The 27,688-nt window shown below is 37.4% G+C and overlaps 1 protein-coding gene across 1 annotated transcript in view; it reads left to right on the plus strand.

Moving 5' to 3' along the window:
* BTBD8 (BTB domain containing 8) overlaps positions 1–27,688 on the plus strand; it is a 97,731-nt gene that overhangs the window by 23,025 nt on the left and 47,018 nt on the right. Inside the window, exons 3-4 of the mRNA XM_069478206.1 lie at positions 3,472–3,665; positions 18,813–18,930. Coding sequence (XP_069334307.1) covers positions 3,472–3,665; positions 18,813–18,930 — 312 coding nt within the window. The remainder of the gene's footprint in view (positions 1–3,471; positions 3,666–18,812; positions 18,931–27,688) is intronic.

The following is a 27,688-nucleotide window of genomic DNA, read 5'->3' on the forward strand; positions in this document are numbered from 1 at the left end:
GTTTATGGGCCTGTCATCCGGTCCCTGAAGATCAATCCCTGTGTGTGCCAGGGAGAGGAGTGCTGGTCCTGAGTTGCGTATGGGGTGTTCTAGCAGGTTTGGTGTACCTCTTGGGTTACCTCTGACATGCTGTCTTCACCTCTTCCCAACAGTGTGTAGTGAGTTAGGTCCCCCAGCTTACTGTCAGTGATGGTGGGTGTTACTTGTGAGTGTGAATCAGCCACACCCTGTTTACCTGAGTTGGAAGATGCTATGATGAGCTATATTGTTGTTCTCCCTGTCATTGATTGATGTTTGTGAGATAGAGCCAGCTGCCAAGATGTTCTTTTGTGTCCATAGTAGACTCTGGTCTCCCACATGGAGTACTTGAGTGCCTCAAGCTTTAGGAGGGACCCTGTAGCTCCCAGGGGGGTTTTTGATCTCCACCACCACTGAGGTGGGGATAGGAGCAAGGCAGTTCGTGGCTAGGTTGTGGGAGCCTGAAAGGCTTTGCAAAGCCTAGGCAGGGCTTGGAATTTGCTTTTCCTGCCACTAGGGGGAACTGCTGCTAGGACAGGTTCTCCAAACTGGGAGAGCTGTTCACAGGGGAGGGGGCTAAACTCTTGTATGCTAAGTGCCTGGGCTGTGTTCTTTCCACCTTGATCCAGTAGCACAGTTTTTCTGTGGGATGGGTAGGCGCTTCCCCCAAATGACCACTCTTTGGGCCTCCACACACCCTATAAAATTGAGTTAGTAAATGCTGTAAAGGGTGTGCAAATCGACTTGTCAGTAGGAGGCACTTGCCAGAAGAAACAAGCTGCATTGTTGTTTTGGGGTCTTGTGACCACCTCTTTCACTCAGGAGAAGCACTTGAATGCCCCTCGTGATGGGTGGGGCCCTGGAACTTTAGGTAAATCTTTATTCTGTGCCACAGCAGAGGCAGGTGTGGTGCGGCTGGGTGGGGCCGGATTGGGTGAGCTTGTCCAACTCAAGCTCCACAAAAGCTGGCAAGGTAGCTTTGTGGCAGGGGTCAAAGGTCTGCCCCGAGCTTCTGGGCATAGTCGCCAGGGAGGAGCTAAAGTGGCCTTACTCAACCAGAAAATCTGCTTGTTGAGGCAGGTCCATCTGAGATTCACAAACTGGCAGTCTACAGTGGGCCTCACTCCTCCCCCACCTCCTCTGCTCCACGATCTCCCACTAGAGTCTGCTGGCAGGCAGGAGCCCAAGCCAGCTGAGCTCCCCAATGACTGTGCTGTGGGCCAGGAGGCTCCCCACCTAGGATCCTGGCCTGAGCTGAGAATGCGGCCCTCCTGTGTGGGAAGGGATACCCTGTGAGCATGCCGCAGGTGGGACCCACACTGCAATCTCCCCCCAGATCTGACCATGCCAGGGAGAAGCGCGCTGGTTCTGAGCCACCACGGGATGCCCGAGCGGGATCGATGTTCCTCCTTCTTGGGGTGCACCCCACTGTGATGGAGCTACTGGGTAAGCAGCACCAGAGAGGGCCAGTGAGCAGGGAGCTCACAGTCTGAGCACCCCCCGTCTACTGCAGGATCCCAAGAGGAAAGACCTGAACCCCCCTCCCTCTCTGTGGAAGCCTCAGTGTGGTGGCTCAGTTGTCTCCCTAGGCAGCCACGGGTGGTGGAGGGGAAGGGGAGGAAAGGACTCTGTATGGAGGAATGCTAGCACTCTGGTGGTCTCCGACCCTCTCTCTGGGAGGCGGTCTTCCCAGAATGTCCAGGATTTGGGGTCATGCAGATCACCTAGGACCCACTGGACCCCTGTGACTCCTGCAGTCTGGGCCAGAGTTGGGAAATGTCTGTGTGGGAACAAGCAAGATGAAACCTGAGAAGTTGAAGCCCCCTGGGGAGGACGGAGATGCACAGTGGGTAGAGAAGCAATATGGCACCTGCCGTCCTGGCTTGGGCCTGTGGGGGCGGGAAGTGCCCCAGGGGGGGGCCTGTCCACAAGAAGTTCTCAGCTCACTGGTGGCAGCAGCCTCTGGGCTTGTGTGGGCAGAAAGTCTCTCCAGCAGCTCAAGAACCCACTAACTGTCAGAGATGCCAGGGAAGGAGAAACAAACCACTCCACCTACCTTCTCACTGGACTCCAAACCTCTCTCCTTGCTCCCTATTCTACACTGCAGCTTCTTCCTGTGGTGTTTCCCAGAGTCTGGCACCCTTTCTTCAGACCCACATCCGATATATGTTTGTCTGTTCGTTTTTTCTCTTTCATCTAAAACTTCCTCTTACCGAGACGCTCTGGCAGCTGGTATCTCTGGTCAGCCATCTGGCCCAGAAGTCTTGGATATTGTTCTTATATCCTTGTAGCCTGCAAATTTACTGAACTTGTTTAACTATTAGGATTTTTTTTGTGAATTCCCACAGAATTTCTATGTATAAGTCTGTCATCTGTAAACAGAGATAGCTTTACTTATTCCTTTCCCATTCAGATACCTTTTATTTCTTTTTCTTTCCTAATTCCCCTGGCCAGAACCTCCAGTAAAATGCAGAGTAGAAGTGATGAGACCAGAGATCCTTGCTGATCTTAGGAGGAAGGCTTTCAGTCTTTTACCATTAAATATGATGTTAGCTGTGGGTTTTTCACAGATGTCCTTTATAAATTGAGGACGTTCCCTTCTATTCCTAGTTTGTTGAGTGTTTTTTCATGGCAGGATGTTAGACTTTGTCAAATGATTTTTCTGCATTGATTGAGATGATCATGTGGTTTTTGTCCTTTATTCTATTGATATTGTATATAACACTGATTTTCCTGTGTTTAACCACTCCTGAATTCCTGAGATAAACCCCAGTTGGTCATGGTACATAATTCCTTTTTTTTTTTTTGTTAGCCAACAGCATGCCTACAGATATAATTCCTTTTATATGTTGGTGGATTCAGTCCGTTATTATTTTGTTGATGATTTTTTTCATTTATTAATATATTAATAAGGAACATTGGACCATGTTTTTCTTTCCTTGTGATGTCTTTGCTTTTGTATTCGTAATACTGGACTCACAGGATGCGTTGGGAAGTGTTCCTTCCTCTTCTAATTTTTGGAAAAATTTGTGAAGGAGTGGTGTTAATTCTTCTTTAAACATTTGCTAGAATTCACTAGTGAAGCTGCCTGGTCCTGGTTTTTTCTTTGTGGGAAGTTTTTCATTACTAATTCTATCTCTTTACTTGTTATAGGTTTATTCAGACACTCTGTTTCTTCTTGAGTCAGGTGTGCAAGTTTGTGTTTTTCTTGGAATTTTTTGTTTACATTATCTAATTTTTTTGGCATTATATATTAATTTTTAACATTAAAAAGTTTATAGGCTACTTTTTGAATTTTCTGTGGTTTAGATTGACCTTTCTACAATTAGTCCAAATTAAAAAGGTTTTAATATATGTTATATATGAAAGTAGCACATTGGAGAAACTAGCTTGCTTGCTTTTTTCTTTTTAAAGGATCACCAATATTGTTTAACATTTGTATTTTTCTTTCAGGAATGTATATTCATCAAACAAAGACGTAAACAATGAAGAGGAAATTCTTAGGAAAAAGATAGTGGAGAGTGATATATCACAAAAGAAACTTGACTTCAGTTTTCAAAAGTGTGAAAAATCATCTGATTGTTCTCTTCAGAAGCGTGAAATTCCAGACAATATCACTGATATAGATGACAATTTAATTTCCAATGGTGAGGTATTTTTTGTGGAGTTTTATAAAAATTTATAGCCATGAAAATAATTGTATTCTGATACAATTAGAGAAAAGCATACTTCAAAATCTGCTCAACTGATCTTTTAAAATAAACATGGAGAAATGAAAATGCTAGTATGGTCAACTCCCAGTTTTCCCAAATAATTGGAGATAGGGTTATTATGAATAAATCCACACATAATTCATAATTCTCTTTCTAACCACTTAAGCCTCTGCATGTCATTGTCCTTATTCTAATCTACACCAATAAAGAAGCTTTAGCAGACTACAGAGTCAGTTCTAACACAGTATATCCATACCTTAAAAAACACTGTGTAACACAAAAATTACTGTTACACAAAACTTTATCAGGACACGTTAATAAAAATGATAACCTAATAAAAATGGTAGCCTAGTTTTACACATGTTAAATGGTTGGGAAATTCATAAATACTATAATACGTATGGCATTTTAACCTGAAAAAAAACTGAAGTTTGCTTGTGGAAGTGGGTTTCAGAAGGATTTTAGCTTATGAGTTATTATGAATAGGTAGAAAGAGGCTATTAAAGATATATGGATGCATGCGTGGGTGGATGGATGCATTGATTGATAGAGATAGATTCTGACAGGAAACCCAAGGTCTCTGGATCAGAGAATAGACCATGTTATTACAGAGCATCTTAGTGCTAATTCACATTCCCCAAACTCCGTGAAGCAATGCAGTGAGGGCCTGATGTTACCCTGCCCATGCAGTGGGATTGCACCACAGGAGAGGAACACCAAAATTAGGAAACTGTAAGCTTTCATAGGCTTCTGGCAGATCTGTCCATTCTCCTCCCCAGAGAGAGGGACAGACCTTTACTTTGGAAGGTAAATAAGTCTCCTCTGGGGAGGGCAAGGGAAAGTATTTAATAGTTTCACTACCCTGAAGTATAAGGAAATAGCTTCCAGGGGAAGTAAGTTTCTAAATCTTTTTGGAGTAATACATTATCTCTAGCTTCCAAGGCATGTTTGCTGTTTCCTTTAACCAAGTTTACCAGTGCTCTGCTCAAAAAGGCCAGACAATGCAGATATAAGAAAATATTCATAGAAAATAGTTTCTCAGCAGTCGATTACCTAAAATCACATGGGAATTTTTAACACTAGATATAGCTGGGTACAGCTCATAACACATGCAATGCACTAAGGTATCTGGTAGATATTTAGATGTGTGTGTGTATTTTATATATTCTCACATGGCTCAGTTTAGCTGGGTGCAGTTTTCTGCATTGACCTAGTGTTCCTTGCGTACAAATTTACACCTAAGCAAATGCAAAGTTTATGTTATGCTCAAATTGTTCCCTGATATATCAATTGTGTTGGATCAAACTCATGTTTTCAAAACAAATGTTATGGCAGAATTGACTGTGTATGAAAATACCTGTTAGCTAAAGGATCTTATTACTGGTGTTTGGTGCAACAACTATAACCACCAAACTGATTTATCTTGGTTAGATTCCTTTTATATTACATTCACCATATTTAATTGTGAATGAATGAATAGACATTCTAGGCTTTGATGTAGATCCATTCATATGCCTTTTTTTTTTTAATTTCAGCATATTATGGGGGTACAAATGTTTAGGTTACATATATTGCCTTTGCCCCACCCAAGTCAGAGCTTCAAGCATGCCCATCCCCCAGACGGTGCGCACCACACCCATTAGGTGTGAATATACCCATCCGCCTCCCCCCACACCTGCCCAACACCCAATGAATGTTACTACTATGTGTACACATAAGTGTTGATCAATTAATACCAATTTGATGGTGAGTACATGTGGTCCTTGTTTTTCCATTCTGTGATACTTCACTTAGTAGAATGGGCTCCAGCTCTATCCAGGATAATACAAGAGGTGCTAGGTCACCATTGTTTTTAGTGGCTGAGTAGTTCATATACTTTATCTCACTTTGTCTCATATACCCCTAAGAGGTAAGTGGTTGTAGACTAATTTTATCAATAAGACCCTAAGGCCCAGATAGCATAAGAAACTTCCCAGAGCCACACAGAACAATTGAAACAGAGTTGGTATTTGACATCCATTTGTTCTGCCTCTGGTCTAGAGCTCTGCCAGGGCCCCATGCAGCCCTTTAATGTGGCCACACAAGTTTTGAATATAAGCAAAGAGCAAAAGAGCTCATGTACCCCTCAACACCTTGCCCTTTCACTACTTTCTCCATCCCTCCATGGAAAGTCCCCATGTTCATCAGTAACCTTCCAGCTGCCAGTTTAACAGATACTTTTTGTCCACATCTTATTAACCTCTTTGAAGTCCTTCATACTGTCAATGCTGCCATCCTTGCTTCTATGACACCATGCTTTCCTGATTTTCCTTTTTGTGGCCGTTCCTCAGTCTCCTTTACTGATGAATCATCTTTTGGTCCTTAAATAAATGGTATTCTCTAATATTTTTGAGCTTTGTATTTAACCACTGACTAGACATATCTGTGTAAATATACTTTCAGTATCTCAAATTTAACCTGTCCCAAATTTAACCTGTGGGACTCTATCACCAGTGACTGATATTCACCAGATGTACTGACTAAAGTTTCTGGACTGGCAAAGCTATGATAAACAGTTGTTAAAAGAAAAACTGCAGGCAAAATAAATTTAGCTGGGTTTACTTGAGCAAAGAACGATTCATGAATCATGCAGCACTCAGAACCAGAAGAGGTTCAGAGAGCTCTGCTCTACAATGTTGGCAGTAAGTATTTATAGAGAGAATATGGAAGTGAAGTACAGAAATAGCTTGATTGGTTACAGCTAGGTGTGTGCCTTATTTGGACATGTTGTGATCAATTGGCTGCCTGTGATTGGCTGAGATCTGGCAGTCACCAAAAATACATACTCCTAAGTTAGGTTAGGTTTTTTTGTTTAATACTAAATTAGGTTGTAGTTCATTACATAGGAACTTAAAGTATGGGGACAGCCTTAAATCAAGTTCCATTTAACAGTTCCCACCTTTTGGTCAGCCTCTCAATGTTGAGAGGCTTGGGTATTGATGTCACTGTCTTATCACCATCAAAATGGATTTGTTTGGCCTCATAATGGAAATCACAAGTCTCAACGTAAGGTCAGTTGAATGATTCTTTACATTCTTGCTGTTCTAATTAAAGAGAGACCATTTAACACACAATGGATGGCTACATACAAGTATTTAAGACTCCTGAGAGGATATGGCACACTATTATGGTGACGATCAGGAGGATAATGCCAAGAGGTAATACCAAGTGTACTCCTTAATAGGGACCCCTACAGACTAAACTGATCATAATCAAACAAATCAAGTTTAGGTAATATAGATAGTTTAACAGTATTTAAGTCCAGTTGGTCATAATCTGTTTGGGGCATGATGGCAATTAAGGACTATAGTTCACTGCAGAATGGTCTGATTTAAAAAGGTATCCAAGTTTGCTGTTAGCCTGGTAACAGGTCATAGTATCCTGGAGACCTGCTAGAAGAAACATAAAGATTAGAAAACCCTGGAAAAGCCAAGCTTCCCATCTACCATTTGGGATGCTTATAAATCAACTGTTAGCTGCTCCTGTAAACACATATGTTTCTTTCCCTTAAGAAATTAATGTATTTGGTGGCAGTATCTAAAGAAACAGCGGTATCAGCCACCTTTTAAGTTATGTGTTCTGTGGTAGCAAAATCAGGTGAACGATAGGTACAATGTTCAGTTTTGTTCAACACTGTATGCCAGCCCCTAACATGGGCAAAGAGGAGACCTAAAGCTGCATAATGTCCCATTAAGTGCTTTTGTTGAACATGTATGTTACCATACACCTTTTGGAGGTTGGCTTCTATTTATCTAACCCCCTGGGAGGTTTGGTTGGCCACAAAGTCCAAGATTTTCTCCCAATTTATAGATTAGTTTCAAATTCCATATAACGAGCACCCCACTGCCACCAAGAATGAGACCGCAGGAGCCCCATTAGAATCTTTCCATAGTGGAAACTAGTTAATCTTCATCTGTTTCAAGGGTGGTACTAATTTTGATTGTCCACTATTTTGGCCTCTGATTATGAGAAGTAATATGGGGAACTTCAGGGGAAGCTGTTCAGAAGCAAAAGTGAGCCAGGACAAATAGCAAGATAGGCAGCCCTAAGAGTTTGGAAAAAGGGTCACTTAGTGGCTCTTGAGCATGGTTCAGTTAAATTTGTCCACCCATAGGTCAGCATAACTCCTGAACTAGGTCCAGTAGAAATTTACTTTTTTTGTGTGGTTCCTTTATAGTATGTTGTAAGGATATATAACCACATTTAGTAGAAAAGGACCTTGCTGGATTTAATTTAGTGACATTATATAAGCAATTACTTATACCCACATAGATATCCCCAGGTCTTAAGAATGTGATGTCTGGAAGCATACCTTTTGCAGGCATCATTTGGATAGGTTTTCCTATATATTAATATATTTGGTAGCAATTGGATTATTAATTGGAAAGGTTAAGGTATTTCAGTAAGCATATGAAAACAAGTAGCAGTGATGTTTAGAACATCAAGGATACATTTTCACTCTTCCTTTGAGGTTTCAGGATGATTCTCATGGGAACATGAAGAGGTATTGGTGTTAGCGGAATTGTTTCTTGTTTGCTCTGGGTTTTTGTTTGTTTTTACTAGGTCATACGCTTTAGTTAAAGTCATTCAGAGTTCATGTGGTTTAAAAAAATAAAGTCATTCAGAGACTGACATCTGTGGCCTTATAGATTTTCTTGTTAGGAAATGGAGAGGATTAGGATAGCAGGAAATAACAAAAAGAAATGAGGATACAGTTTTCATGATGGCAGAGAAGTCTTGATCCATGATCTTGAGAAAGCTGTCCATGTTTAGAATGTTGTCTGCTTTGGGGGAAAAACTTCCCTGGTCAGCTTGACCTTAAGGTCTCCAACAGATATACAGTTTCAAGAGTCTGGAGTGGTCCTCTCAAGAGTTGTGAGATGTGAACTCAAGGCTTAAGGCCCTGAAGTTTTGCAGCAGGGTGGGTGATAAGAAGAACTTGGTATGGTCCCTTCCATTGAGGTTCAAGGGTAGTCTTTCTCTGATGCCATTTCCAGAAGACCCAATCTCCAGGTTCTGGATTGTGAAAGATTTGGCTATCCTTAGTCAGTGGATCATGAAAGGCTGCTTTTACCTGATGAAAATACACTTTGACATAATGTTTTAAAGCCTTACAGTATTTACTCATATCAGAATTTGTAAGAGTGGGAGGAGAGATACATGAGGTTCTATCATTAGGAACATAGGCCTTCCAGTAACTGTTTCATAAGGGATCAATCTATTTTTCCAGTGAGGTGGATCTGCTTGCCGTCAAGGCCAGTAGTAATATTTTTGGCAAAGACAATCCAATGAATTCAGTTAACTGCCAATTTCAGTTTTAAAATGCCATTTTCCCTTTTTACCTTCCTAGAAGATCAATGATGATAGGGACAATTGTAATGCCATTGTGTTCATAACACTGTATTTAACTGCTTTATAACTTGTCTAGTAAAATGGGTTTCTGTATTTCTGGAGCTTTCTCCAGGGATGCCCCAAATGAAATGTAATAACTTCTTAGCTATTGTCATAGCATTGGCTTTCCTACTCATGAAAGCTTCTATTCAGCCAGAAAAGATGCAGACTATTACAAGAACATATTACTATCCTATTGAAGGTGGCAGTTGACTGAAATCCATCTGTAAGTGTTCAAATGGCCCATCAGGTGGCAGAAATGTACCACCTGAAGTTTTGATTGTCTTCCCAGGACTGTGGGTTTGACAAACCAAACAGTGGATATAGACTATTTTTTAGCAATTTTAGAACAGTCATCCCACCAATATTTTTTCATAATTTGTATCATGAGTCAGAATATTGGAATCTTTAAGAACTCAGGAAGGACCAGGTGGCCATCTGGGCCTTCCTTGAGTCCACACTTAACATTAAATTTACATACTTTCAGATATCAATTTTGTTTTACCAAATTAGGTGCATAACATTGTTTATTAAATAGGTTATCGTAGGTGATTTGATTTGGATCAGTCTTACGAAGTTTAATTCAGATTGCATATTCTAAAAGTTTCAGTACTAGCTGACTTAGCATGAAAATCTGCCGAGGCATTTCCTTGATAGTTAATTCTCATTTTGCTTGATATTGGGTTAGCAGTCGTACAAATCAATCAGTTTCTTTATTAGAGTTCTTCAAATTCTTAGTCCAAAAGTATGATCGTAAAGTTATCAGAAACCTGTACTTGCTGGAGTCCTTTACATGAATCTGCTTGAAGATAAAACAATTTAGGTTTATAGTTTCTTGCGGTAGCTTTCAGGTAAGTATCAGAGTAAAACAATTAACTGTGGGTAACAAGTCTTAAAATGACCATTAAAGATATTATTAAAGATGAGAATTCATTGTAATGATGCAATTGACAAGAAAATTTGGTTAGTTTTGTGACATACAACATTTTAAGATAACTAGAATTATGACATAGATAATATACCAGGACTATCAGATTTCTAGGAATTTCATACAATTTCTGGAACATATTAACACGTTTATAAAAATATAACTCAAAGACAAACATCATTTCTTATTTGACATGGTTCTCATGCAAATTTAACATATCAAATAAGTCTAATTAGTTTAATGTCTCTCTTTTTATAAAGAGAGAGAATAAATTCTTTTCTGATATGTCAGAGGCCATTTGGAATGTTCCACAGTTAGTTTGAGGTTAAAAAGACTTAATTTAGAATTTGATTTGGAAAGTTTGTCACAAATATCAAAGGTTTGAAACAATTAAGTAAAATCACAGGTCACTGTGAAACGGTAGGCATTCATTTAACCAGAGTGATAATTAAAAGACTTTAAAGTCAAATACAGAAATTTACGTAGGCGTAGAAAAATTTTAGCTCTTTTATTAGGGAAGACTCAGTTTTCTTAAGTAATCAAAGACCTAATAAAGCAAGAGAGCAATCCGATACTCCAAGAAAACTTTGTAACAATACACTTTTGATATTAAGTCTCAATTTTTTTTTTAAAAAACATATTCAGATTTTAGCCAGTTTGATCATACATAAAATTCCTTTTTCAAGATGATTCTTCCACAAACCTTTTATAACTTTCTTATTTTCATTTAGTTTTGCCCTATACTCTTACCCTTTCCCATTGTGGAATAATTAGTCATTCTGTTTTAGGACAAAAAATACTGTTACCAAAAGCTCAACACTTGTCCCCAAGGCCACATCAGAAGAACAAGGATGAGTGGTTTGAGGAGAAGGAAAGAGGAGTTTATTAATTTGCCGGCAAATGAGGATGGAGACGCCTGTCTATAATGCCATCATCCTCATAATAAGCAGAAATAAAGAGCTTTTAAAGGGAGGCCATTCAGCTTTAGACAATTGCTGTGCAACTATAGTTGATGATTCTGATGGTTCTATCTCTGTCCTATCTCCACCTGAGACAATCCTGTGACCTCTGCCCACCTAGGTGGCCCACCCAGACCTCCACCTGACTCCACCTGCCTAGTCCAGGCGGGGCTGTCTGTTCTGCCAAGCCATCTCCTATAGCACAAAGAACAAAAGACATTACCCTGCCCCTCCTGTTAGATAGATAGATAGGATCTGTGGCTCTTCTAGGGACAAGGTTGCCCTGCTTTGGTGCTATCTTCACTGCAAGTGTTCCACCTGGGAAGAAGGATGAAGGTGGGCACTCTATTTTGGTGCTGCCCCACCCTTAATCCTATTCTGAGTAACTGCCACACCTGGGGAAGGAGGGGAATGCTTCCTTCTGGGAATTCCCTAGCTCAGGTGTGATAGAATTTAGAAAGCAACCTAGAGTAACCTAAGGGTAATTATTATGCCGTTAGCTTGAATCTACATTGTGGTTCACCCACTCCCCCACTCCCGTGAGGACACCTGTTGATCATTTTGATGACATCCCACACCTCCTGAGAGCCCTCACCCCAGATTGGGCTAATAAAAGGAAACAACCCGAGAATTCAGTGAGAGAATGGATGAGTGGGTCAGTAAGTCAGTGAGTCTCTCTCTCTACTCTTGGAGACAGACCCTGTTCTACAATAAAGAGCTGCTCTTGTGAAACTGCTTCCTGTCTGGGGTTACTCCGTCATATTGGCCCTGCTGGTGATTTTTCCAAGATAATAGTCTGGACTTGACACTTTGGTGTGCCCAGTCATTCTTTGGCCAAGAGCACACCAAGAACTGAGGATAGATTGCCACCCTGACTCTCCCAACCACTGGCTTGAGATAGGTATCCAGGTTTTAGTTCTCAAAAAGGAGTGGAGGTTGTTTTAAAGAGACAAAGTATTTTTGCCATTTTTTTTTTTCAGGCCATTGCCTCTGTGACAATATTCTTTTTCCCTTAATAACAAAATAACAACAAAAAAAAAACACATCCTTGTATCTTACAGCTTAAATTACCAAAAACATGTCTTTCCTAGCATACAATTTCCCTTATTATTTTTAGTTTTAACTCCCTGTCATACCAACATTCTATAGATTCACAAATCTATGAATCATAGTTTCTAGACGCATGCACTTTTTCATAGTACAATTTTTTAATGTGTAGGACATGTTTGCTAACACACCCAGATATCTTTAGTTCTTCTGTAATAAGAAGCCAAAAGTGGAAACAAATTATGTTTAGCAATTAATGCTTTAGTATTTTATCTTATTTGTAAATGATCTAAATATTCAACAAATGTCCATCATTTTGTTTAGCAAAACTCCAAGGTTCTAAGTTACCAAGGAGATTTGGGAAGCTATTTTTAAAAAGACATAACATAAAACAAAGCTAGCCATCATCAAATTATTTCCCTGTTAGCTATTTTTACAGCATATGCAAGTAAGGCAGTCATCAAAAAAGCAAGAATCCTAAAAATTCAAGTATATGAGCTTTTTGTTTTACTGTTGTGCTTGATATACATGAAGTAATGGACACCGTACTTCCACTGGCAAATTTGTTCTTAGGTGGAACTCATAGTTCTACAATCTTAAACATCTAGAAAAAGATTAGTTGCTATTTTTTTTCTCAGAGTTTTGGAGTACGTAATTTATATAAGCACTTATTATTCTTTAAGCCAATTAAATAGAACTCTTTTATAATTTTGGTAGGATCATCTGGAGGTAGAAAAATATCACACATACACAATATACTGTCAACCTAAAGGAAGAAACTGAGGCAAAATTAATATAAGTAGCGAATTAATTTGGGCTAAGTTTGAGGGCCGCAACCTGGGGAACCTGGATTCAAGTTGCCCTGAATATATGCTTCTATTAGCAGCAGTTACAAGTGAATTTTTTTTTTTTTTTTTGAGACAGAGTCTCGCTCTGTTGCCCGGGCTAGAGTGAGTGCCGTGGCGTCAGCCTAGCTCACAGCAACCTCAAACTCCTGGGCTTAAGCGATCCTCCTGCCTCAGCCTCCCAAGTAGCTAGGACTACAGGCATGCACCACCATGCCCGGCTAATTTTTTTTTCTATATATATTTTTAGTTGTCCATATAATTTCTTTCTATTTTTAGTAGAGACGGGGTCTCACTCTTGCTCAGGCTGGTCTCGAACTCCTGACCTTGAGCGATCCACCCGCCTCGGCCTCCCAGAGAGCTAGGATTACAGGCGTGAGCCACCACGCCCGGCCTACAAGTGAATTTTTAAAGGAAAAAACAAGAGGCAGTGCTTTAAGTTGTTTGCCAATAATTTATATTGATTCACTAAAATAACATAAGATATTGATTGACTATACAGTTGTTCTTTGTATCACAAATTCCAGGAACATGAAGATAATGGGTAAGGATCACATTGTACAATTTGTAACATTTCAGATAATTTATCAGCTAGTCTGGAAACTACAGGAAAGGAAAGAAGAAAAACAAAATGTCTTTGAGCGATTAACCTAGGGCATGAGTAGGGAGGGAGTAACAGAAGTCTCATGCTCATGTCTCTCTGGGCCTGATAAATTTTGCATACCTCACATTATTTAGACTGCTCTGAACCACTTTTGTTTCTTAAAATGTACATATATAAACATACCTAAACACAGAGAATCAGATCTTATAGCTTTCACTATAAAACTCTAGTCACGTGCCTCGTACTATCATGTGAAACTCATTACTTTACAAATAAAAAAAGAGTTGTATCTAAATTATGTTTCCAGCAGATGGAATAAGTTAAGACTACCTGCTCAGATGGCCAAATATTTCTACGAATATTTGCAGAAAAGGCAAGATTTTTTGTTTGCCAGTTTCCACGTGGGTCATTTAAAATATTTTTTTTTCTTCTGATGAAGTCATCTCCCCTAAATTTGCGTTTCCAAAAGGATAGCACTAGGTAAGACCAGGTAGACAACTTATATCTCAAAAGCACAGCGTTTAGACTTCAGGCTTAAATATCATTATTTCCTGTAACAAAGAAATGCATAGGTTAAAGGCCCAGTTAAGACCAATGCCCAGGAAAAGCACCTTAAACAATGGTAAGGCTTAAAAACAAGCACCACATGTACTCACCATTAAACTGGTGCTAATTGATCACACTTATGTGCACATATGGAAATAACATTCATAGCGCGTTGAGCAGGTGGGAGGGGAGTGGAGGGGATGGGTAAATTCACACCTAATGGGTACAGTGCATGATATGTCGGGGTTGAGCATGCTGGTAGCTCTGACTTGGGCAGTGCAAAGACTATGTAACCAAAGCATTTGTACCCCTGTAATATGAAATTAAAAAGAAAAAAAGGTAAGGCTTATTGTATAGATTTAAGCCATGCCTTTTCCATTGAAAATGTTTCTTGTGATTTTAATCCTCTGCCTGGTGCGGGAGAGGGAGAAACTCTTACAAATGGAAATTTCCTTTATAAATGTAAATTTTTATTACATCTCAAATGAGTCTCAAAATAACTGGCTGAATGCCAGAAAGGTATATTTTGGAGACTAATTCAGCTAGATAGGTGGCTTCCCAACCCAGCTTCTGTTTTTTTTCACTAGATTACTGAGTTAAGGGCAGAGCCTATTAACGAATAGGACAGACAAAGCATTTCCTATGCATGGATTTGGCATGGATAGACTAGAATGCTTTACAAATACTACTTCTAATCTTCCTTTTGTTAACTGAAAAAAATAACAAGGTTTATAATTTGGAAAAGGAGAGCTTTATTTCTTGTAAAGGATTTATAGCCCGCAGTGGCCATTCCAGAAGGCTGACAAACAGGGCTCCTGGCCACAAGCCAAGAGCATGTGCTTCAAAGGAGAGACAAAGACAACAGAATTTTATATTGAGCAGGGTAGTCAAATACACACATTTAACAAGCTATGGAAGGAGTCATGAATATTTATGAAAAGAGAACTGTGTGCCTCTGCAGTGGGACTTTCTGTCCTTTTATGGGGTCCATGTTTAAAGATTGCTGCCCTCTATGTCAAAAAGGTGAAACAAAGACATGGAAACCCTCTCTGCACATATTCTGTAGACTGTTAAAACCACCTCATGGTTGGTGTGGTCTTTTCTCATGAAAGAGTGCTGGTCTGGCACTTAGGAAATAAAGCCTGGTGGCTGTTAGCAAGGGAGGTATAAAATGATGTATGTCTGACCAACCTCCCCCCTCCTGTCATGGCTGGGAACTCAGTTTTAAGGTTTCCCTTGGGTCCCCTTGGCTGAGAGGGGTCTGTTCAGTGAGCAGGGGTGGGGGTGGGGAGATAGGGGGTATTAAGATTTTATTTTTAGTTCATATCTTATAGTCAGAAACTGGTTTGTCCTTTTTCTGTTTATAAGATTGAATGACAGACCAGTCAGGATTTTTTTTTTTTTTTTTTTTTTTTTTTTTTTTTTTGAGGAAATACTTTGGGGATGGATTTGTTGAAGTCAAAATAAAAAATAGAGATGAATCTCTAAATTTAATGTTTTATGTGGGAAGAAAGAATTGCAATTCAGAGCATACACACAGACCTGAGTAGTCTTCAGTATGTCCAAAAAACAAAGAGAAGGTTGGAGGTCTTATTTAAAAAAGGTTATATGTGGTCTAGAGAGAAAGTTCATTGGTATTAGTAAAGCTTTGGGGAGCAGGCAAGCTCTGATTTGTGAGCAATGGTGGTGGGCAAAATGAATACTAGAGTTGCAGCAAGTTGTTTCAGCAGCTATAGATAAAACTGTTCTCAAGTTACAGCAGTTTCAGCAGTTGGACTTCCAGAGAATCATATTTCTGGAGCAATGTTCTATACCCTGAGTGCTCTTTCTCTTAGCCTCTCTACTCTGATTTGGTTGGGTATGGTAAGAATGACCCGATTCATATGATCAACTTCCATATATTCTAAGAGATCATTTGCTGTTTTCCTAGTCCTTTTTTTGGTCCATCCCTGAAAGATTGAGTGGTTGGATCTGTGATACCTTTCCGAGGTACCTCCCATTTGGCTTCAGCTATCCATTTACAGGATTCACCAGGTCCCAGTATCATGTGAATAAATTGGTAAAGATCAAGGGTCCTGAATCATATCCTCCAATGAGAATTCTAAATTTCTCAGCAAATTTCTTGCGGGGGGCTGGGGTTCTTTGGGACAGGGAAACCTTTCACTATTGCTCTGAACTCAAGATTTTGACCATGGCATAAAGGTGGTTAAAGAAGCAGAGTTGGATGATCTGAGGGCCTAACTTTCTAAGGTATTTGTCTAGATTTCTTTTTATATTCAGGGTAGGAATGTAACTAATGAAAAAGTTAGTAGATTCAGAGTAGGCAGAAAAGGATAGAGAGAAGATGAAGTCAGAATTAAGTCAGTCAAAGTATAATTTTTTTTCCTTTGTCATCAATTAGTTTAAGTTTTTCATTTGCCTTTTTAAAGAAATCTTTTAATTTTTAAAATAAATTTTATTTCAAAATATTAGGGAGTACAAGTATTCTTATTACATGGATGACTTGTATACTGCTGAAGTCAGGGCTTTTAGTGTGCCTGTCACCAGAATAGTGTTCATCATAGCAGATTGGTAAGTTTTTATCCCTCATCCCCCTCCCAACCTTCCCCATTCTTAGTTTCCAATGTCCTTTACACCACTATATGACTGTGTGTACACATCATTTAGCTCCCACTTATTAGTGAGAACATGTGGTGTTTGTTTTTCCATTCCTGAGATACTTCACTTAGGGTAATGTTCTCCAGTTCTATTCAAGTTGTTGCAAATGACATTATTTCATTCCTTTCCATGGCTGAGTAGTACTCCATGGTATATGTATAAATGTACCACATTTTCTTTATTCATTCATCAATTGATGGACACTTAGGTTGATAAAGGAATCTTTTAGAGAGGCAATTTTTGATTCGTTTAGTCTTTTAGAAGCCTCTTCACACCAATCAATAATATATCCCTTTGTTTCTGAGCTGCTTGAGATCCCTTTTCTTTTTTTCAGTGTGTCCCATAGATGAGCAATTTTGTTTAGATTAAAACTTCCCCATTGTGGCCACCAAAAGTCTAAATTATTTTGGTAAGATTTACCCATTTCTCTAGAAAAGGACAGTTTCTAAAGTGGAAGAGTCCCAGTCTTCTTGGATTCAGATGAACCCAGTATTCCCTGTCTTCTCATAACCTTACCTATTGGAGGCCTCCCTATTGGACCCAGACCAATTTCTGTGGTGACTTCTCAACCCAGCCTGAATAAAAAATGCTCAAACTGGGAGAACTCGACACAATTGTGGAGCTTGTGTCCAAGAGGGACTTAGTGGTGGTGACCTCCAAATGCTCAGCAAGAAGCAGTGAATGCAAGGAACTCAGCAGGGTACCTACACCTGTTAATGCATTGCTCCCAGAGGTTATTATTGAGGGTCTCCTTTTGATCCTCCTTCTCACACTAGCTTTGTTAAAAGAAAAACTTTAGACAAATAAATTTAACTGAGTTTGAACAAAAAATGATTTATGGATCATGCAACACTCAGAAACAGAAGAGGTTCGGAGAGCTCCATTATGCAGTGTTGGCAATGAATATTTATAGACAGAATTAGAAGCACAGTACAGAAATAGCTTCATTGATTACAGCTAGGTGTTTGCCTTATTTGGACATGGTGTGATCAATTGGCTGCCTGTGATTGGCTGAAACTTGGCTGCTTGTGATTGGCTGAGATCTGGCTAACCATTACCAAAAATATATACTCCTAAGTTAGGTTAGGTTTTGGTTCATTTACATACCACATTAGGTTGCAGTTCATTACATAGAAACTCAAAGTATGGAGACAACCTCAGATCAAATTTAATTTAACACAGTGTAGTATTTTTCTCTTTTATATGTACTTTGATATGTAGTAATATATATCACCTATGAGCTATGATGTACAGTGTAGTATTTTTCTTTTTTTATGTATACGTGTCTTATATTTCATTTTCTACTACCTAAATGGTGAATCTCTTGAAATAGAGATAGTTTTTCTAAAATACTCTTTTTCTACACCTCTCCATACTGTGTACAGTACTAAACTCAAAGTAAGTGCTCTAGGAATGCCCACTGGTTTCAGTTGAATTTCTATCAGTTCACACTTATCCTGGTCATATACTCATGAAGTACAGAATAGGAAGGAATTTAAGGAATAGGAAAATAATATTAAAATTGGGAAAATTTTTAAGTTTCTAATTCAGATGTCCATGAAGTGACTTCATTTTTGCTGTATAATTTTGTGATAGTATTACTTATATTTAAATGTGTATCTATACCTAAAAGCATATAGTCATGTACTGCATAATGACATTTTGGTCAATGATGGACATATATAATGGTGTACAGGTTTGTAGGCTAGGCACAATAGGCTAGACCCTATAACCTAGGTGTGCAGTAGGCTATGCCATCTAGGTTTATGTAAGTACACTCTATGACGTTTGCACAGTGAGAGAATCACCTACCAGTACATTTCTTAGAATGTATCCCCATCCTTAAGTGAGACATAACTATATATTTGAATGTAAGTGGAAATATATATATTTCAAAGCAGAAAGTATAGATGATTTTAAATTTTTTGTTTTATTTTGAATCTACTGCTTAAATATTCTAGCTAACAGATAATTATGTGGAAAAAACTCTTGCTAATAACAGAAAACAAAATTTTTGGGTGTTTGTAATATTAAACCTTTTTTTAATCTTTTTTTTTTTTAAAGATAACTATGAATTGGAAACTGCATCTCAATTAGGAGAAGATTTATTGAAGCTTTATATGAAACCTTGTTGCCCAGATATTGATATTTTTGTTGATGGAAAATGTTTTAAAGCTCACAGGTAAATAGACATGTGACTGATTTGGTTTCTTGGTTGTAATGCAGTGTATTACTTTTTTTTTTTTTTAACACAGTGGTTTTCAAGCTCTGATTCACATAGCCCACAGGGGTTCCATGATGATCTCTCAAGGGGTCTCTGGCAGGGCAAGAGGTTGGCCATCAGGCATGGTTTCCTGCCTGCAGGCATGGGTCCACCCAGACATGTGAGTGTACATGTTTCAGCCAGAGCAGATCGCCTCTCATCTATGCTTTGCATTGGGTATGAACCTAAGACTTCATTAGAAGAAAATGTTCTGCTGCCTAAAATAGGTTTGAAAGCCACTGTCATAGAAAATGTAGTTAAATGCAGTTTTTAATTTTATAGGCATTATACTATTAAAGTATTATTTCTACATGAATGACATGTATTTTTCTCTGAATGCATTTTGGCTTAAAATCTGTGATTCAAAATAGATGATACTCATGAATAGCATTGATTAGGAGGTTTAATATTTCAATGTGCTTTTTAAAAACCATTGTTCTGCTTCAGTATTGGGTTGCTTAGTCATTCTAGACTTTTAGATTTCAAATTAAAGCCTGCTGACTATTTTGGTCAGGCTCTTTTGTTTGCATGCAACTAAAATCTGCTTAAATTAAGGAAAAATTTTAACAAGAAATACATATTATCTTTTGGAACTCAAGGGAAAGAATTACAACAAGGCCTCACTATGGACTAGAAACAGAACCAGAAAACTGACAAACCCAGACAGTTCTTCCTCCCTCTCTTTGAATTTCAAATAAAATGTTGATAAGTTATTCTGGTATTCCTCAGGAGAAAGATCCAGACTATTTGCAGTGGCAAGAAGCTATCTTCTAGGGTCCAGGGTGGATAGCTCTTAATGAAATTAGCAGTAGGTTTAGATTATAGGAATTCTCCAAGCCAAACAGTAGTGATATTTGTACTGTCAGATATCATACTAGTTTACCAGTTAATTGACAGTAGTACATTGCCAAACCCTAGGATTGCCAGTTTGAACCAGACTGTTTACTATTCAAAATTTGAAACTTTTCTCTCTGGGAGCATATACTTTGTAAATATAAGTATACACATTCCTAATTCTTATGAAATTTACATTAAGTATAGTAAAATTTGGGATGTAATATAGATTATTACATTTTCTGTATCATGGGTTTATATCTCCTAAAGCATGGTATGTGTCTTCCTGCCTTTCTTTTGCTTCCTTCCTTCCTTCCTTTTTTTCCCTTCTTTTTCTCCTTTCTTCCTTCCATCCATCCTTCCTTCCTTCTTTTTTTTTTTTTTTTTTGGCCAATCCAATTTTATTTTAAAAATTTAATTTTGTTTTTTTTTTTTTGTGTCCAGGTTTTTCTTGAGATCATATGGGCATCCTACCAAAGTTCTACTTATAGAGCCCTAAAGCTATTGCTGTCATACAGGGAAGGCATGACCCTGTGACCATTTGCAATGTGTGGCCTCAAACAGTGTCTATATTTGGCCTCTCCCTGTGTGCTGCTTGACAGTGGACTAACAGGACTATGTTTTAGGAACTGGATCTAGAATATTAGGTTTGTATTCCAGGACAGCTCTTGCTCACATTTCTGGTTTATTTTGTTCACCTAGCAACAAAAAAGAAATTTATATTAACTAGAAACATGAGGATATGTTTCAGGATCTGACTTAAGTTTTCCCATTTTGTTGCCTTTATGTGAGTTAGAATAGCAAATTCTAAATCATGGTTACCTCCCTAGTCCAAATTCAAACATCTCTCTGTTTGGTTCTTACCAATTTTATTATGTAGTTCAAGGAATATTATGTCAGTAGTTTAGAAAACACATATTCATGTAAAGCTCACATATTCATCTAAAGCCCAACATAGGAACTTTCTAAGTTGCTTCTTGTTCTAGATGGTCATTGTCAGCATTTCTTCTAGTGGTGTGGCTAAAAATCCATTTGTAGCATGGCTGCTTTAATTTTTTAAATTATATATACTCGTATATTGAAAGATCAATATAAGTACTTACTGAGGACTGAGATATATGATCAGAATTATATTCAGTTTAGGTCTCAACATTTAAAAGTTTAGATTGCTAGTTCAGTATGTTCATATTGATATGATATTCTATTGAATTAATCTTTCTCTCATGCTCAAGCCACTTCCTCAAAAACATCCCCAATAACAGAGTTCTTCCAAGATTGTCTCTAATTGTTCTGTCCATTCTTTCCTGTAATCCTCTGCCTGGAGCACTTTATATGCTGAAAGACAGTCTGATGTCACTCTCTTGCTTGTGGTGGCACAACTAAGCCAAAGAAGTCATTTTTAACAGAGTGATTGAGAGTATATGGACTGTGGAGCCAATCTGCCTGGGTTTTAATTCTAGCTCCACCATCATTAGCTGTGTGAATTTGGGCAAGTCATTTAACCACTCATTCTGTGCTTCAGCATTTTCATAAAAGATGGGGATTATAATAGTACCCATCTAGTAGGGTGATTGTGAGGATCAAGTTACAGCCATGCACCCCATAACCATGTTTTGGTCAATGACGAACGGCGTATAGGATGATGGTCCCATAAGATTATAATGGAGCTGAAAAATTCCTATCACCTAGTGGTGTTGTAACTGTCATAACATCATAGCACAACCCGTTACCTTTTCTATATTTAGATATGTTTAGATATGCAAATACCAGTGTGTTACAGTTGCCACAATATTCAGTACAGTGACATGTTGTATAGGTTTATAGGCTATACCATATAGCCTAGGTATACCATCTAAGTTTTGTGTAAGTATACTCTGTGATGTTTGCATGAGATGAAATCATCTAACAACATATTTCTCAGAATGTATCCCTGTCGTTAAGTGACAAATAACTACACTTATTACATTTAAAGTACTTCAAACAGTACCTGGCACATAGTAAGTATTATATGTATTTGCTATCATCATCATCATATCCAGGTGAACAGGCCTTTGATACAAACTTTTGTATAGGTGGTAGCAACAGCTGCTATGCCCATTACTTATGTGGGGCAAGCAGAGAAACATGGTTTGAATTGCTTGCATTTTCCCCTCAATCCAAGGAGCAATGGGATGGATAGCCGTAGTCCTTCAAGGGAGGCCACATTTATTCCATTCTTCTTCCTCCACACAGTTCTTTCCCTCTCCAAAGCATAATTTTTCCACCCCTCACCATCTTTATCCTTGTTTATCTCCAACACTTCCGCTCAAAGCAGAAATGAAGAGAGCTCTTTTAACTGGGGAAAGCAGAGGTTATAAAAAAAAAAGAGGACACATCAGTCTTCATGGATTCTATTAGTTACGTTACTACTTTTCTGAATATTGTATCCTGGGATGCTACTATACATTATCCCTTGTTGTGAACTTCTGTAACATTACATTCCTGCTTGATCGCTCTCAGTTCCCATATGAATACCATCTGGATATGGTGCATTTCTTTCTCCTTGTATTTCCTCCTGTCCCCTTCAGTCTACCTCCAAGGATCTACTTGACCCACTTCATTGCTGACCTCCCATTTTATAGTGTGATTCATTATTTTAATGTTTTATAAGAGAAATTGAATCTATTACATTTTTAATATAATTTATTTGTTACACTTCTGTGTTCCATAATTAAGATTCTCTTATACTGCCTATTGAAAAAGCAGGGCAGTGACTCCTAATTTTAGCTTCCTGACACTCACGATCTGGTATCTCCAAAGTACCTGTCTTATCAGTGCCTGATAATATACCATTAGACATTGATTAATTGGGTTAAGATATTGTCAAATCTCCCTTTAAAATGTAGATTTCTCTGAATATTTAGTAAATCGGCACTGAGTCATAAGGTCAATGTTCTGGTCTGGACCATGTCAGCAATTGTCTATGTAGCCTTGAGTACATTACCTGAAAGCTTTTTCTGAAGTGATATGGTTTAGTAATTCAGAAGTCAGTCTTTCTGGGTTTATATTATGATTCCACCATTTGTTAATTGTTGGGAAGTTACTTAATCTAAGTCTCAATTTCTTTATCTGTAAAAAGAATTATAACAGATAAAAATAGCATAGGATGGCTGTGAGGATTGACAGATAATGTACACCAAGCACTTAGCTTAGTACCTGGCACATTGTAAACTTTCAAAAGTAAATGTTAGTTGCTATAAGTATTTATTAGATGTCTGTAAGAGAGGCACAAAATTGCCTATCTTACCTTGTCTTATAGCAAGGGTTGGCAAACTATGTCCCAAATGTGTTAAGTGGCCTGTTTTTGTGTGAGACAACAAAAAACAAAGAAGAGTATGCAACAGAGACCCGCAAAGCCTAAAATATTGACTATCTGACCCTTTGCAGTAAATGTTTTCTATTCCGTCTTAATAGGATTTGTAGGAAGGAAGTTTAAATGAAATAATTATCATACCATACAATAAATATAAATTACTGTTCAATAAAATGTGTTACTAACATCTTAATATTAATTACTTTATAAATGATAAATGATCAACCCTGTCTACTTGAGAGGTTTAAAATAATGATAAATTAGGTATGGGAATAACAGAGGGAAAAAGAGATGAAATTCCTTGGCACCACAGGTCTTTGCAGGAGGTTGCAATGGGGAACTGAAAGCAAAGGGCACTACATGCCTGAAAGAAAAGAAACCCTCTATGGTAGAAGCTTCCTAATTGAATTCTAATTAACCTGCTTTCCAGATGCCCTCGGGAGAATATGCTGACATGTTAGGCTGAACTCTCAAGGCCAGGAGGCCATTCTCTAGTACATGTACCTATTTCTGTTGCTATCAGTTAAGTTTGTGCCTTCCAAGAATCACTTGGGTTTATTCCCAAACCTGCTTATGCCATTTGAATTTATTATTCTGATGACCAAACCTAGTGAATGTCATATAAACCAATGATACACAAAATATGAAAAGAAGTTATTTTTCCTGTGAAAACTAAGGTGAATACTTTGGAAAGATCTAATAAAGGAGAGGCACTTTTAAAATTGCTATTGTATTTAGTTTGAATGGAGCAATGTAAAAAAGTTTGAGGAGAAATTATAAAAGTTTAGAATGATTCTGTACTCTGATTGCTTCACAAAAGTTTTAAAATTCTTCACTTTAGAAAAATTTGAACTAGAAATCATAGTGTATATGTATATAGTTTTTGCAAGAATGATGAGGCTACTTATCAGTGAACCCATGTTTAAAAAAAATAAAAAGATTGGCCTTATGGTGAAAGATTTGTAAGTGCATATTTATTTTTTAAGTTAGAATAAAATGATTATAATATATAGAAATCATTTTTAAAATGGTCTTGATTTTTTTCTCTTAACCGAATGGCTGTTAGTCCTGAATGTGTTGGATAATAGGGCTTCCACTGTACATCCCAATTTGTTAGGAAAGGCTGGTGATAGTTATAGTGAATGGATGTCACAAAATTCTCAAGAGAAAGCTAACTTTATTTTTATAAAGCCATGTTCTCTAAAATGTTTGCTAAGAAGTAAAATGGATAATAGTGACAACTTCAAAAAATTTGAATTCACTACCATGGGTTTAACCCTTATTCAGTTATGTGGAACTAATATTCTTGGAGTAAGAATGCTTAAAAAATTAGTCCTAGCAAAAAAAATTCCTTCTCTAGAGCTTCTCTGAGTAATTCAGGCCATTATTCTGCCTGGAGTAGTGAATCTAGTTCAGCTAACATTAGGAAGTATTGAATAGCAGTGTACAAAAGCAACAAGGGAGAAATTAGGGCATCTTGAGCAAGCCAGAAACAGCACTGTCAGTTGAAATTAAATTTAATCAAAAGGAGAAAATAGTTTTTGGCATGTTGTAAAATAAAAAACTTGGCAAAGATTTTTATTACACAATGCCATCTACAGCATTATTTTTTAACCTGAGGCATTTGTCCTAATTAAATAGGAGTATTTTCTAAGTTTCTGTTTTAAGATCAAGGTAATTGTTTAAGCCTCAGATGCTATTAATCTTATTCAGATGGAAATGGTTGACATGTTGTGTTAGTTCAAGTATTCTGAGAAGCAGACACAAAGATAGAATTAGACCTGCAAGAAATTTGTGGTAAATGCACGTGAGAGAGGATAGGGAGGAAGCCAGAGAAGACTGAGAGGGCTGTTAGACTGCAACTTTGATCTGACTGTGAGTGAAAGAGAAAGAGAAGGAAGTTAGGTTGGGTGGAAACATCTTAGATTTCAGTGGAGTTCTAAGGAAAGTTTGATAAAGCTGTTGGAAAGTTTCCAAGCCAAAGTTACTCGTCAGAGAAGCTCCTCTCTCCCAGGGATATACCTGTCTTATCCCTGCTGAGCTTAGTCATTGACATAATAGCTTGTGAGAAGGCGGCCTTGGGACCCAGGTGGTACATATTTCAGAGTGCTGTAGCGGGGGTTATAGATCAGTTACGCAGTGAAAGATCAGAAGGGTGCATTCTTAAGACTGCCACACGTATATATCATGATGTGCTATGTATTTATTCATTAAGAATTATTTAATATCTAGATTTAATTATTCATTTCAAATCTAAGATCAAATGTGGTTCTGTTTAAATTTAATTCACTCTTGGTAAATACTAGGTGCTCTTGAAGGAAGCCTTTAACCTTTTGTGGATTATTTTCTTACATATTAGATTTTACCATTCCTTTCACTTTTTATTGTTATTATTCCCCTTTTTCTCATTTTGGGGAAGGGGAGTTTTATTTTTGTTTTAAGGAAACACTAGACATAATTAATGAAAATGCAACAATCATATATTGTTACTGAGCCTGAAATGTGTTAACACCAGTATCTTCTATTTAATAAATTATGGTCTACATATATGTTTTCCTATTATAATTTCTTAATTTGTGAATACTTATATTCTAATTATCATTTGGATCTTTTTCTCTATCAAATAATTTTGCAATGGATACATCATTTTACTAAGCCAAATTTTATTGGATATATGAATTTTCCTTTTTAAATTAAGTTTTAATCATCATAGAACTCTATACATAATTATTCTGTTTCATCAAAGACACAGTTATTAAGTGCCCATAGGGTTCATGGGAAAAAGAAATTGTTTAATGAGCACTTATTATATGCCAGGTACTATGCTTGGTGCTGAGACTGAAATTCATAAAGAAATAAAGAACGGAGTGCGATGCGCACTGCCTGGGGAATGGACACGCTTAAAGTTCTGACTGGGGGGGATGGGGGTGGGGGGAGGGGATGGGTGTATACCTACATGATGAGTGCAATGTGCACTGTCTAGGGAATGGACACGCTTGAAGCTCAGACTCAGGGGGATAGGGGGGCATGGGCAATATATATAACCTGAACTTTTGTACCCCCATAATGAGCTGAAATAAAAAAAAAAAGAGGAAGCATCAAATTCTCTTAGAAATAATTTTGCCTGTTTTTATAAGTCCTTTCATACGTTGAATTTATGTAATTGGGTTTCATTTCAAATAGTTTTTCTATATTTTTATCTTTTAGAGAGACTTGTGTTTTTATTTATGCAAATAATATATATTTTTTAGTTTTTCTTATGTATTATATTTTGCTCTTGTTCTAACTAATTTCCACCTCCTATTTTTCTTAGATTGTTTTGTTGGTCTTTTATAACCTTCTTAAGTATTTGCAATTATAATCTTATTGGTTTAATGAAAGCATTTGTTTCTGAATGTTGTTTGTCTACTTCCCAGTGGCTTGATAAGTAGAATAGAAATCATTCTTTCCTAAAATTACATAACTGTAGCTTTTTTCCTTTTTTATATAAAGTATTGGTTGTATATATTTTGTTAAGGTACTGCTTTTTTGTGCACATTTTATTAATTTTTATTTAATAATATATTGTAATTAGAGAACGTGTACTGATTAGTTTCAAATCCTAAAGTGTATTTTTCATTTTTATCCAATATATAACCAATTTCTGTACATGTTTTATAAGTACTTAAAGAGATACTTGCGTTGATGTAGAGTTTCTCTCTATACAGACATATACACATGCATGTAAACACTATTCACTCTGTATTTCCTTCTCTATATAAATTTGTTTAAATTGTTAATGTACTTTATCAAGATATGAAAGCATTAATTTCAAATGACTAATTAGCACTATTTCTGCCCATTTCCTCTTGTATATTTTTGTATTTTTTATTTTATTACAACTTGACAGTTTATAGTTGTATATATTTATGGGGTATGATTTATGAATATAATGTGAAAATTAAATCAAGCTAATTAACATTAAAAAAAGAAATAAAGAATGAAATACAGAAGATTAAATGGATTCTATGTGTTGAAATTGAGCACAGTCAATATATTAGAAAAGATTGCCATGGAAAAGGGCCTGGCAAGATATCCAATAAACTGTTAACAGTGGATATTTCTATAGAGTGGAATTGAAGTAAACAAGGAAGCAGGGTGAAAACTTAAAATTTTCACTTTATACAATTCTGTATTGGAGTTCATTACAAACATATTATTTTTATTATATAAATATAAATTATATTTTATTTGTCTCTTCTCCCCTATTTATGAATTTATTCAGTCACTTGCATTTATCAGTATAGACTTGTGGCTATTTATTTTGTACTTTGGCTAGTATTTAGTACTTTGGCATGTAATTTGTCTTATTTTACACTTTGGCTTATTTATTTTGTTGCTCAGTTTGTCCCAACTTTAGCTATGGGAGCTCTTTTAGTTGGTTCTTGTTTCCCTTTCACATTCTCCCTTTTGTGTGTGTGCACACGCTTGTGTGTGTGTTGAGCATTTTCT

This window comes from Eulemur rufifrons, chromosome 8 (genome assembly GCF_041146395.1).
Source record: "Eulemur rufifrons isolate Redbay chromosome 8, OSU_ERuf_1, whole genome shotgun sequence".
NCBI classification, from domain to species: Eukaryota; Metazoa; Chordata; class Mammalia; order Primates; family Lemuridae; genus Eulemur; species Eulemur rufifrons.